Source organism: Sturnira hondurensis, unplaced genomic scaffold, assembly GCF_014824575.4.
Source record: "Sturnira hondurensis isolate 20B ecotype Veracruz unplaced genomic scaffold, ASM1482457v3 Scaffold0008782, whole genome shotgun sequence".
Lineage (NCBI taxonomy): Eukaryota > Metazoa > Chordata > Mammalia > Chiroptera > Phyllostomidae > Sturnira > Sturnira hondurensis.
This window is the reverse complement of record NW_028081413.1, coordinates 7,507,946-7,520,414: the sequence shown is the minus strand read 5'-3', so window position 1 is coordinate 7,520,414 and position 12,469 is coordinate 7,507,946. Positions and strand designations below refer to the sequence as shown.

Below are 12,469 nucleotides of genomic sequence, written 5' to 3'. Positions count from 1 at the left end.
TATTGGAGAAACTACCAGATACAAGACACACTGTACACAGGACAGTGACTCCTCAGTCCCCTTTGACCCTTTTGAGGAAACCTGGTTCCTTGGTACCAGGGGTTTGAATTAGGTCTTTGGCAACTGCAGCACGATGCTCCTTGGGCTCTGGCAGCAAGAGCCAGGGAACGAATTTTGCCCCGACATGTTTCATGCCAAGATCCTGTGTTAAAATCTCAGACACAGTCGTTTTTGGAATCCTCAAATCAGCTTCTCCTTCTTGCACTCTCAGTTGCTGATCTTTGTTGATTGCAGCCCAGACACATCCAACATTCTCAGGTGTTCTGCTTGTTGCAGGACTTCCAGAGCAGGGATCACTTTCAACAAATTCTAGACCATCTTTGAAGCATTTATGCTGCATTTTTATCTGTGCTGCACTCATTGCATCATCCCCAAAACACTTCTGAATCATCAGAACAGTTTCCGTGGAGGAATGTTCAAGCTTAACACAAAATTTGATGCTGATTTGTTGCTCTACTTGCTCAGTCATTTTGAATGCGATGGCCACACAGTACACATGCTCACTCAATGGTGTATACCTCCCCCCCCCCCACTGACTAGTACAGTGAAGTCGTCATTGTTTATGCATGCGCATTCTATTCTTCTCTCCTTGGCTTCCAGGTTACATCAATGTCGTGTAAACCACTCTTGTTATATTAATAATGACTGGACTTTTTCCAGACAGACCTCATACAATCACAGTACATACATGCACAAATACACATACATCCACATCCATAAACAAGACCTTATTAATTATATTATTCAGATTCTTTGTATCATAATTTTTGAGGGATCAGATTGATTTGCCAATGAATATAAGTAGTGATTTTACCCTTTTCCATGATAAAGAGTGTCATTCTTGGTCCTTTTGGCCTTGAATTTGAGCTTGTCAAATGTTAATGTTGTGGTCCATGTGTTTTGGAATTGGTGGGATTGGAGCAGGTTTCATTTTTAAATTTACCTTTGTCTCTTTAATTTTGAGTTCTTCACTTTCCCCTCCTTTTATGTAGAAGTAAAAAACAAATACATGGTTAAATCCCCACACAGGTGTCACAGGTGGAGGAAGTGGGCTGTACCTGAGTTTCTGAAGTATAAGTAGAATATAATTGGGTAGCAGTGTGTGGATCTTCTAGACGAGAGTGAAGGATTAAAACAGAAACGAGGCCAGTGTGGAAAAGGAAGTATGTTTGGAATATGGAAAAGGCTCATTCTGGAGCAGAAAGTCTGAAGGAATAGGCAGTGAATGTGGGTTAATGAGGTAGGACCACATTTTGGAGGATCCTGAAAGCTAGGCCAAGGAATAATTCTTCGTTTATAAATTAGCTGTTTTTCTTGCAAATAATCAGATGAATACATATTTACAGTAAGTCTATGTCAAAGCTTGCTGTATAAGATTTTCTTTAATGTATGCTTATGTCTATCTTATAACTTCATATTCCTTTATTCCAAGAAATCAGAGCAGTGTACCGTGATTCACAGTAACTATTTAATACATATTCTTTGAGTTTTATCTTGCATTTGACATTCTAAGCAGTTGATTTTGGGAGTGATGATTGAAGTTCGTAACTTCACCTCAAAGAGATATTATAAGTCTGTCATATTGTGGCTCAGTCTAGAGTACGTCTAGAGCTACTTTCCTTCAGTTCTGTTTTTCTCCATGCTTTTGTGCTGTGCCCACCCCAAAATCATAACTATAAATTTCCTTGCATACCTTAAATCAGGGGTGTCAAACTCATTTTGATTGAGGGCCCCATCAGCCTCCAGGTCGCTTTCAAAGAGCTGAAATCATTTTAGGACTGTATAAATGTAACTACTCCTTAACTGTTAAGGAGTTGAGATTACATTACAGCCTCCCTTTGAAGGCAACCATGAGGCTGATATGATCCCCGGTGAAAATGAATTTGACACCCCTGCCTTAGGCAGATAAGGTGACAATAGGCTAAATGAGGGTAGATGGCCATGTCTGCTTGCCTGTACAGTTCAGGCCAGCATATGGGACAGTGACTTACTGAGACCTGAATGGGACAGTAAATGCATTGTTGATGATATTTTTCAGTGTCCACCATGCACAGATTGCTGTGTGACAATGTGGAAGCCAGGTCCTTCCACTGAAAGATATCACAGAGTTCAGGATGGTTAGCTCGTCACAGACGGCACTTTTATTCTAAAAGAGGAGGTTAGAGAACTGAGTGTTTCCCTTTGGCTTTTGCATGAAGTGTATGTTTTTTCTGTTCCTAGGGGACTCCTTCTCACAGTTCCGGTTTGCTGAGGAGAAAGAGTGGGATGCTGAGGCTTCGTGTCCAAAGCAGGTAAGCTGGATTGTCTTGAATGGGAGTGGATCGGCTCTTTTCAAGGCTGAAGACTGTCCTCTGAAGTTATCGTTGAGATAGAGTGTTTTCGTAGAAAAGATTCTAGTAATTCATGTACAGCCTAGTCTCAGTTTCCTACGTTGCTCATATAATTTGCAGGGAGCTTAAGTTTTATAGGTCCTTGAAGATAGAGTTCACCTTCATACTTGCCTACCTGTGTAAATTGACCACTCAGACTAGGATGCAAGGTAGAAAATTTATAGTCATGATTTTGAGTTGATTACTTTGCCATTTGCGCTTCCTTCTTTTCCATTTCTGTGAAAATTCCCCTTAGGACTGAAAATTAATTTTTTCCTCCACATTGTTTTTGGTGTTAAAAAGTCCCTTACTTTATAACTTTAAATAACTCCTCTTCCAGATTTAGGAGAATAAGGCTATCAAATAAATACAAAATCACAGATGTCTTTCAGCGAATCTATAAAGCCTAATTGTTTTGCTTTGTATTCATGCCATATTTTCTTCCCAAAGAGTTTTGATTATTTTTCAAGCATGATCTCACTGATTCTTTCCATATGAGAGATAACAGGTATTTCAAAGACCCTTTAAAATGCACAGAGAATTGCTGGTGGGTTTTCATATGTTCCCCGATTCCAGGGTTAGTTCATACTCTCTGGTGCAGTGATTAGACAGTCTGCCCACGGCCTCACACAGGTGGCTGAGCAGCAGACCCAAAGCCCAAAGGTAAGGCACCCTCCTTCCCATTCTGGTGCCAGCTCAGTACCCACACTGTAGGTGGCTCATTTTATCTCTGGGTTGGTGGTGTTTTGTTGTTTTGGATGGACACTGTCTTTCACAAACTGAGGAGATGGAAGTAACTTGTAAAAGGACTGCCTGTTACTTTGCAAAGAGTATATATTATACAGGAAGTTAGGAACTAAAAATATTTGCCTTTGCTTGAGTCTCTTTGGGCGTATACCTGGATACAGTTTAGAAATCTAGGACAAGTTGAAAACAGATGAACCGAGATCATTGACGAATATGGTGAACACCAGACAACTCTCATTTCAACTCCTTTTGGACCGAGTTGGCATCAAAGCACTGAGCAACCCTTATTTACTGGATGGTTTCTCAGACGCAGCTTATTCAAAGGTGAAGGAGACAGAGGCATGCTTGTTCATCGCCCTGCCTGCCCTACCTTTGTGGCTGACGTGTAGTAGATGATCAGTAAATATTTATGTAATAAATGAAAATGCAATGTAAAGTAAGTGGTGTAATAAATGAACTAACGTACTTCTGTGAGGGACAGCTATTGTAGGCCGGAAGTGACTGAGAGCAGTGCCATGGGGAAGAGACCATTTGAAGGGACCCTTGTGGACGAGTGTGATTCTGGTAGGGCCTGCGGGGGAACGACAGGAGGAGGAAGAGGCGATCTGAGAGAGCAGGCTGCGCTCAGCCAGCGAGTGTGGCTGCAGTGCAGTTTCCCTGGAGGAGTTTCAAGGTCTGGGCCAGTTAGGACCAGCAGTCTGGTCCTCATTTTTTACCCGGGGCAGTTTAGCATGTGAGAGACAGACCTGAGTGTGAATCCTTGCTCTGCAACTTGGGCAAACTCCCTTTCTTCTCGTTTTCTCATCTGTGAAATGGAATTAATAATAAAACTTAACTAGGAGCTTTAATGAGGATTAAATTTAATAATAAAAGCCTTTTAGCATAGTTCCCAACATGTAGGAAGCAGTGAAAACTAGCTCATGTGACTACAGTTATTTGTTCACAGAAGTTTAGTTTAGCAAGAAAATAGAAATGGCCAGATTTGACCTCAGCCAGTGGGAAGGAGGAGCTGAAGAGCTCAGAGGCTGGAGGGAGAGCGAGCATTTAGGGAGGATATTATGTTGGGTGAGTGGGAAGGGGCGGGGCCTGACAGCCTTTGGAGGCAGTGAGGGTGGAAAAGGGCCACAGATAGATGGGACTTCAGCAGAGGACAACGTAGCCTGTGGCACTGACCAAACACGAAACATGGGGACAAGAAAGATTTGTAGTTGTACATCCAGACTAGGTGAGTGGGGATGCCATTAGTGGGGCAAAAGGAGAGTAGAAAGAAGGCAAGTTTGACCTTGAACATTCTGAGTTGAGGTATTGGTGGGGCATAGTCAAAACTGAATTTATCGTTTCCGCATCAAAACTGTTTTTTGTCCCACTTAAATCCTCTTTCTTCTTGTATACTTGAAAAGAGAGAAAGAGGAATTTACATATCTGTATTTGTATAATCACACACACAGAAACACATGTATGTATTTTCCCTCATGCCCCCTCCACCCCCAGGGCAACCAGTGGCACAAGACAATACCGAGAAAGGGGAAAAAGTAGGAATTCGATAGTGGGAGGTGTTAGGTCCTCAAAGGATGTCCTTATAGGAGAGGGACCCAGCACCATCACGGGGACTTGCCTTTGTTTCTTTGTGGTTCCTGTGCAGGGAGATGGCGACGTAGCCTGGCGGTGGGTGCAGGTTAGCTGCTACGGGGGAGTTGTCCCTTAGGTCCAGGAGTGGGATTTTCACATCTTTCCTTTGGATGGTATGGGGACATGTGTGGAGGGAAAGGGTGGCAGGAGAACTTCTTCAGGTGACAAAATAGAACTGTTTTAAAAAGATCACCTTTTTCATTTCATTTTTCATTTTGCCGACATGGTGACTCATTTATTTAACAGAACTCCGTAAGCAGCCGTTGAGTGTTGGATGCCACGTAGTGGTTCCTGAATGCCTGGCTTCTGGAGGTGTAGGCTCCCAGGTCCACCCCCCGGAGCCCAGCGCTGAGCGAGGCTCGAGAATCTACAGAAAGCTCCCGCCCTTTTAAAGGGTGCGGCCTGATTTGGGTGGGCACTGCTGTGGCCTGCACATGTGGCCCCGAGTCCCATGTGACTACGGCCCGTGCAAGAGCCCCGGAGGAGGGTGTGATGGTCCCAGTAAAGGCTACGGTGATCGCTTCTCAAAAAGGTGGAACAGGACAGAAGGAAAACAGTTCTAGGCTTTGTTTAAGCTGCAAAGTGGAGTTTCTAGTATGTTCTTTTCCCACCAAATAGTGAACCTTTACACAGACTCTGACACTCAGAGCCTAGTAAGATTCTTGGACAAGAGGGACCTTCAGGATTACAGCTGCTCACCCGCCAGATGGAATTCTGTGCACACCTATGTTAGAGAACTGGTGTGGGGGAACTTTGTGCTAACAGTCAAGCCTGCTCCCCTCTGCCAGCCTCAGCGTCTGTGAGAGAGAAGGCATCAGGGTGCCCTGTGTCGCGGACCAGGCTGTGTGCTCCAGCTGCGGGCGAGGGTCAGAGTTGCTCAAGTGGATGTGGGGACTGGGCTCTCCAGACGAAAATAGACTACCAATTATTTTAAATGAAAACTTGTAGCAAAAAGCTAATTTGTGGTTATTATTCCATTGAAACCAATTGTAAAATTTACACTGTACTTATTATAAGTAAGTCACTTCAGCCCCCTTGTCATCTAATGTCTTCAGCTGTAGCCCATTAAGGGGCAAATAGGTGATGAAAAAAGGACCCTTACAAAGTGGCACTTGATGGCAGGTCCTGGGCTCTGGGACTCCTGAAAGGAGACGAGGAACAATTACTGTGGTGGCTCCTGAGTCTTGACACCACCATGGAGGTGGTGCAATGTCAGCCGGGCTGTGGATGATGGTGGGCATTAGAAATGTGCGGGGAGGAGACGTTCTAGTTGCAAACACGGCCAAGTGTCCGTCATTCAGCGTGTGGCTCACAAGCACAGCCTGGCTGTTCCCGCATCTCTCCGCGGTCAGTCTCACACACTTCTCGTTGTTGGTGTACCCTACAGTCATCTTGCATGGGATGCAGAAAGGGCACAGAGGAAGTCCGGATATGTTTAGCAGGACCCTGGAATGTCTCAACAGTTCTCTGGAGAGCTGAGGGAGCAACAGGTGGTGGAGGGAAAATTCTCGCTCTTTTAGAGGCTGAATGAAGGGGTCTCCACGTGTGGCTTTGCAGACACCCTGGGAAGGGTGAGATTTCCAGTTTGTACTTTGGTGACTTACCTGTGTGTGAAGCACTCAAGATCGCACCTTACTAGTGGGCTAAGAGAGCGTCTCCGAACTTGAAAACAAATACTGGCCATGCTGGCCTGGGTCACAGCATTAAGGTGCCGTGTGCAGGAGGGAGGGAGGGCCTGCGGCCCACTGGATGTCTCACTTTCTTATCAGGGCTTTCCTGATCAGGTACTTTCCATCTGTTCCCTAAATCCTTTTTTGTTTGGATGTAAATGTAAGCTCCCTTTTTCTAGGACAAGTGGCCACAATTGGTGCTGCCAAGGTTCCTTGCCTAAGAGCTGTCTATCTTTGGAAAATTTCAGAAAGGCAGTGGAAAAGCCACTTTGTTCTTTCAATCTCCACGCCCTGCTGTCATCCGGGTTAGGGGTGAGCGTAGGTCTGGGTTTCATTTTGGGTTCTTCTCCAGTGCACCAGGAATGACTGACTCTCCGAAGTCATAAAGTCATCTACCGGAGACATTCCTGCAGTGGACTGGAGGTCGGACTAGATGAGCCCTGGATTTTCTTCCAACTTGGAGTTAGTCAGTGGTTGTAGATTAAGACGTGGTTTTAGCTGCACCTGTGACTGTCTCTGGTAGGTGAGGCGGTTAATGCTGCTTTCCTCTAATGTGAGGTCATTGTAACTACCTTAATTTAGTTTTTTCCTTCTATTGAGTGGCCAGGGCACTGAGAAGCAGCCGTTAAACTAGTATCAAGCCATGTGATAATCCTGAATGTTTTTTCAAATGCTGTCACCTTGGGAGGTCATCACAGGGGTGTGACTTCGCAGCTGTGAACGGGAAGGGAGTCAAAGGGGGGGCTTCAGTGTTGGGCTCACGCAGCGTGCTGCCTGCTGTTGGCAGGTTTCCGTCCTCTTCTTCCTTGTTACAGGCACCTCCCGGGCTCCTGGGGCTGTGCCTCCGCCCCTCTCACTGCCCAGACAGCTCTTCCCCCCACCCCAAAGGTCAGCCATTGAATTTGAGGGAGGTGTCCACTTAGATTTTGTTGAATGCTTATTTTTCTTTGTTTGCTGGACAGTCCAAGAGTGCCCAGTTTCCAGGGTACCATGCTGATGGTGGAGCGATCACTGCCCTGCTGCTCCCACAGTGTGAGCGGTGGCTCGGGAGGGTTGTGGCCGGTTTTTTGCATGGAGGTGATACATTGAACCATATCAAGTGTGACTTTTGACCTGAGTCCCAGCTGAATGTAAATCCAGGGAAGATTTTTTAAATAGTTACTTTCATCTTGTGCTCTTTTATTTCTAAAAGTTCACATGTAACCGGCAGCAGAAATATATATCACATGTATATGTATGGTATAGGTATTTTTCTTATTTATTTATAGAATTCAGCATATTATGTGGACTGTGAGTCATTGGTTCAAGCCCTTCAAGAACTGCCTCTCTCACTCCGCCTCAACGTTGCTGCTGAATTGGTCCAGGTAAAGCCCCGAGGGCATCTTCCAGTTGGTGTGGACGGGGGCAGGGGGAGACTGAGTGCGGCATCTCAGACTCAGCTTCTCCTTTCTTAAAGCTGAGGGTTGTGGGTTGGGTAGCATTTTGTAAAGTTTTAAGGGAAAATGAATTAATTTCTAAAAAGCTGTTAAAGAAATAATTGAAACATTTTGAAGAATTGAAGGTAATGGAGTTGAATGAAATATAAAAGTATAAAACCTGGCTGGTACTTTTCTCAAAATAATCATGCTGGGTACTAAGAGTACAGTGTTTGAGGAGACAGACATGGTTCCCGCCCTCGTGGAGCTTCGTCTCCTAGGGAAGGTGGGTCCTAGTCAGATTATCACGCAGCTGCACAAATTGTGGGGACTGCTTTCAAGGAGGAGCACATCGTGCCGTGAGAGTACGTGAAGCTGATCTACTTTGGTGTGAGTAGGAAGGGATTTTCTGAAGAAGTGACAGACAAGCTGAGATCCAAGGTAGAGGAACATTTGACTTGAAATTTAGAGAAGAGTGACCCAGTAGATAGATCTGCGTTAATAGCGCTGCCAACAATACCAACAACAAGAACCTGCTGGCGGTAGATGAGAAGTGGGCTGTGGGGTGGGGGCGGGTGTTCATTGGTAAAACTGCACTCACAGGAGGAGAGGAGACGGGGGGAAGCAAATGGGGAGGCAGTCTCATGGGTCCAGGTGGGCAGTTCTGTGGCTACGGCCAAGGTGATGGTGGTACGGAACTGGACTTTCCCAAGAGGTACTTCAAAAGACAGGCAGACTTGGGGGAGGACAGAAACGGAGAGAGAGCAGGCAAGGAATGTTCTAGGTTTCCCAGCTGTACGACTCAGTGGTCGGTGGTACCAGAAGGGGTGAGGTTTGGACATTATGGGTTTGTGCCTCTGAGATATCAAAGTGAAAATAGTAGCCAAACAGATACAGAAATTTATAGTTCAGAATTAGGGGCCAGAAATAGAAATTTGGGAGATACCCATGTAGGATGGCAATTGAGGGGAGAAGGCCCAAGGACTGTGCCATACGGAACTTCAAAATTTAATTGTGGCCTGATTGAATTGTGTAAAGTGAAACCCTGGGCAATACTAATTTTAAATAGAATCCCAGCAGCTAAAATGATCAACTTTGTCCTGCAGTTGAATGTGATGCTGTTTCTATTGCATTTACGAGTCTCCAATTTAGGGCAGCAAGTAGACATTGGGGCTAGAGGAGAGTCGGGGGCAGGGCAGGACAGAGGGGGCACTTGGCTGTGATTGGGAATCACCCCAAGGCTTCTTTAGGAGCGTGGTAGGTGGTATTTGGGTTGTCCCAGTGACTGGGAGGGTGCTACTTTTCCTGCTGGGTGTCCAGGTGTTCAAGGTTCTCCCCTGTTCAGTTTGGTGCCACACCATGAGGAGGGGTGAACAGAACACATCAAGGAACCACCGAGATGAAGGGGAGGGGGGACCCAGGACTCAGGAGAGAAACAGGAAGTATAGTAAGAATTTGAAAGTGAAGGTTGCGTTGCTGCAGGCCTTAGAGTAAAAGTATATAGCAACTATAGTAACTTTGAAACCCTGACTAAATTTTTAAAAAATCCCTCTCTTGCCCCCTGTGCCATGATGCACAGTAGTTAATCTCAACTGTGTTTGTACATTGGGCCCCCCCCAGGGGGGGGAGGCAAACAAACCAAACCCATGCCAGACACCTGGGCACTAAATGATTCCAGGATTAGAGTAGAAGACCACATCCCAGCTTTGCCCACCCCCTGACAGTGATGGATGGACATTTAAGTTTGTGTGTATAATCATACTGTCTTAAAAGCCCAGAAGAACTATTGGATCAAATTGGATCTGCTCCAATGCTTTCCTGTACAAACAGGACAGTGCAGCCAGTGGTAGTTGAACTTCATTCTGAACCCCTCCACTCTGACGCCACCCTGGCCCAGGCCTCCCCCAGAGCAGCAGCTCTCAGCCTGAGCCCTGCATGAGCATCACCTGGGGAGTTGTTCCCTTTTATACAACGTGGACACAGGAGAGTGCAGGTGTAGGTGGTATTTATAACCATGGACTCCAGAAGCTCCCTCCCTCCCTCTACTCCAAGTCACCGGTTCCCTCAAACCATTGTCCTGATTTCTAATATTACACACCAGTTTTGCCTGTTTTTGGCTTTTTAAAAATGCAAATGGTGTGTTTCTTTCATGTCTGGCATGTTTTACTCATTATGGAAAGCCAGTCGGTCGTCCCTTCTCTGTGAGTTTGGCCCTATACTTTTATTTAGTGCTTTTGTACCGTTATCACATCTAATTTGCTATTTGCTTCTCAGCGCCTTTTACAGAGGTTTAAATCTCACCACAGATTTAGGTGCACATTCAAGTAGACCTGTGGCCCTGTCATCGCTGAGGCCTGCAGAAGACACGGCCCTCTGATTTCAGCGCTCAGCACAGAGCGGAGGTGGGGAGAGTGGGAAGTGCAGCCCTGTTATGTTTCAGTGAGGTGTCCCACCCACACTGACCCCGAACCAGCCAGGAAAGCTGCTGGGCAGGCCCGAACCGGACACCCTTGGTAAACTCCTGTCTGCATTACCTCTTATCCATGGAGTTTGATGTCTTCCTTAGCTTCTGTTTCTGTGTAAGCAAGTGTGGCAGGACTCCCATTTTCAACTCAGTTATGTTTCTCTTTCAGACTGCCCTTCCTGTAGAGCTTCCTCAGGTGAAACCAAAGAGAAATGATGAAGGCAAGGGACTGGGCATGCAGTTCAAAGGGCCGTTGGGGCCTGTGCCTGAGCTGAGATCTGCGGCTGCTGGCTGCCCCATGCACCTGGGTAAAGGCAGCCCAAGGCCGGGCCCTGCACAGGGTCCCCAGAAACCCGCCTCCCCACTGCCATCAGCAGCAGAGCACTTGGAGGAAGAATTAGATCTGCTGCTGAACTTAGATGCACCTGTAAAAGCGGGAGATGACCTCTTACCAGACCAGATACCCCAGGCCCTGGAATCCGAGAAAGATGGGGAGGTGGTGGCCCAGGAAGAAAAAGGTACGGTTTTCATTTTATTCTCTAACTGTCTCCTTGATTCTAGCATTGTGGTGAGGACAGCCTCACCTGTGGCACGTCCGTACATGAGTCCATTGGTGTCTGACACCGATCTGGCGTTGTCTAGTTACATCTATTTCCGTGCTCACATCTCCACCTCCCGCACGCGCTGACCTTCCTCTCACTTTGATATACTGGCTTCCAAAAGCTGCTGCCTGCCTGACTGCAACATTGAACCCGGGCTGCGAACTGAACCTGTGCTATGAAAAGGCATTAAGGTACTTGCAGCCCTCAGCTGTGCAGCGGCAGGATTTTAATTGACTGTCTGAAGAGGCCGGTTAACCAACGCTTCCTATGTCCTGCTTGCTATTTTGACCTTATTTTTCATGAAAGAAGAACACTTCCTCATCCATGCATGTTCGGGGAGATGGTGGCCTGTGTGATATGGAGAGGCTGAGGGCAGCTGCCTGGCCATGTACTACTTTTGAGAACCTTTAATGACTTCTCAGGGTTGCTACAATAGTAAAAAGAAAACTGAGCTGTTGGTCTTTATAAAAAACTAGTGAACTGTGAAATTCAAGTTAAGAATAAATAGAGGAGCATATTTCTACCCTATTTACTAATTTGTTTAACTATTAATTATTGTATCTTTCTAGGGAACAGGAGTAATAACGGAATGTTTCCCCATGCTGTAAGAAAAGTAATAATTATGGTTACATCATGGAGCAAACCCCAGGGGAGCCTCAATCTGCAGACTAATGTGAAGTTGTTCACATTGTTCTTCTTTCCCCAGTTCTCGCGAGACCACCTGTGACGGAAGAAAAGAACGTGGAATCTGTGCAACTGAGCACATCGAAAAACGTTACCGAGGAAGAACTTGAAGACTGGCTGGACAGCATGATTTCCTAACAAAAGGAGAGAGAGACAGAAAAGGAAAAAGTGCCTGAAGCCGATTTTGGTCGCTCTGTGAGTGAGGGTGGGCCCAGGCTGCCCATGGAGAACAGCGTGCCCAAGCCATGGCACTCCGCCACCGCAGTGACACCCGCCTCTGACAACACCCGACAGTTTTCTCTGGCTTAGTAATCTAAGAGACTCATAAGGGCAGGTGATGCTATAGTGCTTGTTTCCAGCCTTCTTCCTCTCACTGTTTATATAATAATAACAGAGCAAGCCACAAGGCATGCACTCGACCAAAATAAACCAATGCTGTTCTCTGGGGTTTTCTTCTTTTCTGTGCGGGGCTTTCGGCTGTCTGTCTCACGTCCCGTTCCCCAGCAGTCACAGCGGGGTTGTAGAATTACCCAGGAGTGGTGCATTACAAGAGGCCGAACCACAGATTGGCATGTATTACTTTATTGCAGTGGGCACTTCATTTTATTTAAAGAGAGTCACCCAAACATAGCAGCTCCCCTACTTACAAAGGACCATAAAGCATTACGTGATTTGGCGTAAGATTTTTCTGAGTTTTCAGTACAGTACTTTTCTCCTAATAACAGCAGTTGACAAGCTGTTACTGAAAAAAAATATAACCTTCAAGTGCAGTTTCTTAAGACCAGAGATCGGCACAACTGTTTAATGGAACTTTCCATCTGGGACGTGA

At 46.0% G+C, this 12,469-nt stretch overlaps 1 protein-coding gene across 1 annotated transcript in view; it reads left to right on the top strand.

The window, feature by feature from the left end:
* Window positions 1-12,060, top strand: part of AVEN (apoptosis and caspase activation inhibitor) — a 168,100-nt gene extending 156,040 nt beyond the window's left edge. The window contains exons 3-6 of the mRNA XM_037056140.1: window positions 2,281-2,351; window positions 7,744-7,839; window positions 10,524-10,872; window positions 11,663-12,060. Coding sequence (XP_036912035.1) covers window positions 2,281-2,351; window positions 7,744-7,839; window positions 10,524-10,872; window positions 11,663-11,778 — 632 coding nt within the window. The 3' untranslated portion in view covers window positions 11,779-12,060. The remainder of the gene's footprint in view (window positions 1-2,280; window positions 2,352-7,743; window positions 7,840-10,523; window positions 10,873-11,662) is intronic.
* Window positions 12,061-12,469: the final 409 nt, after the last annotated feature.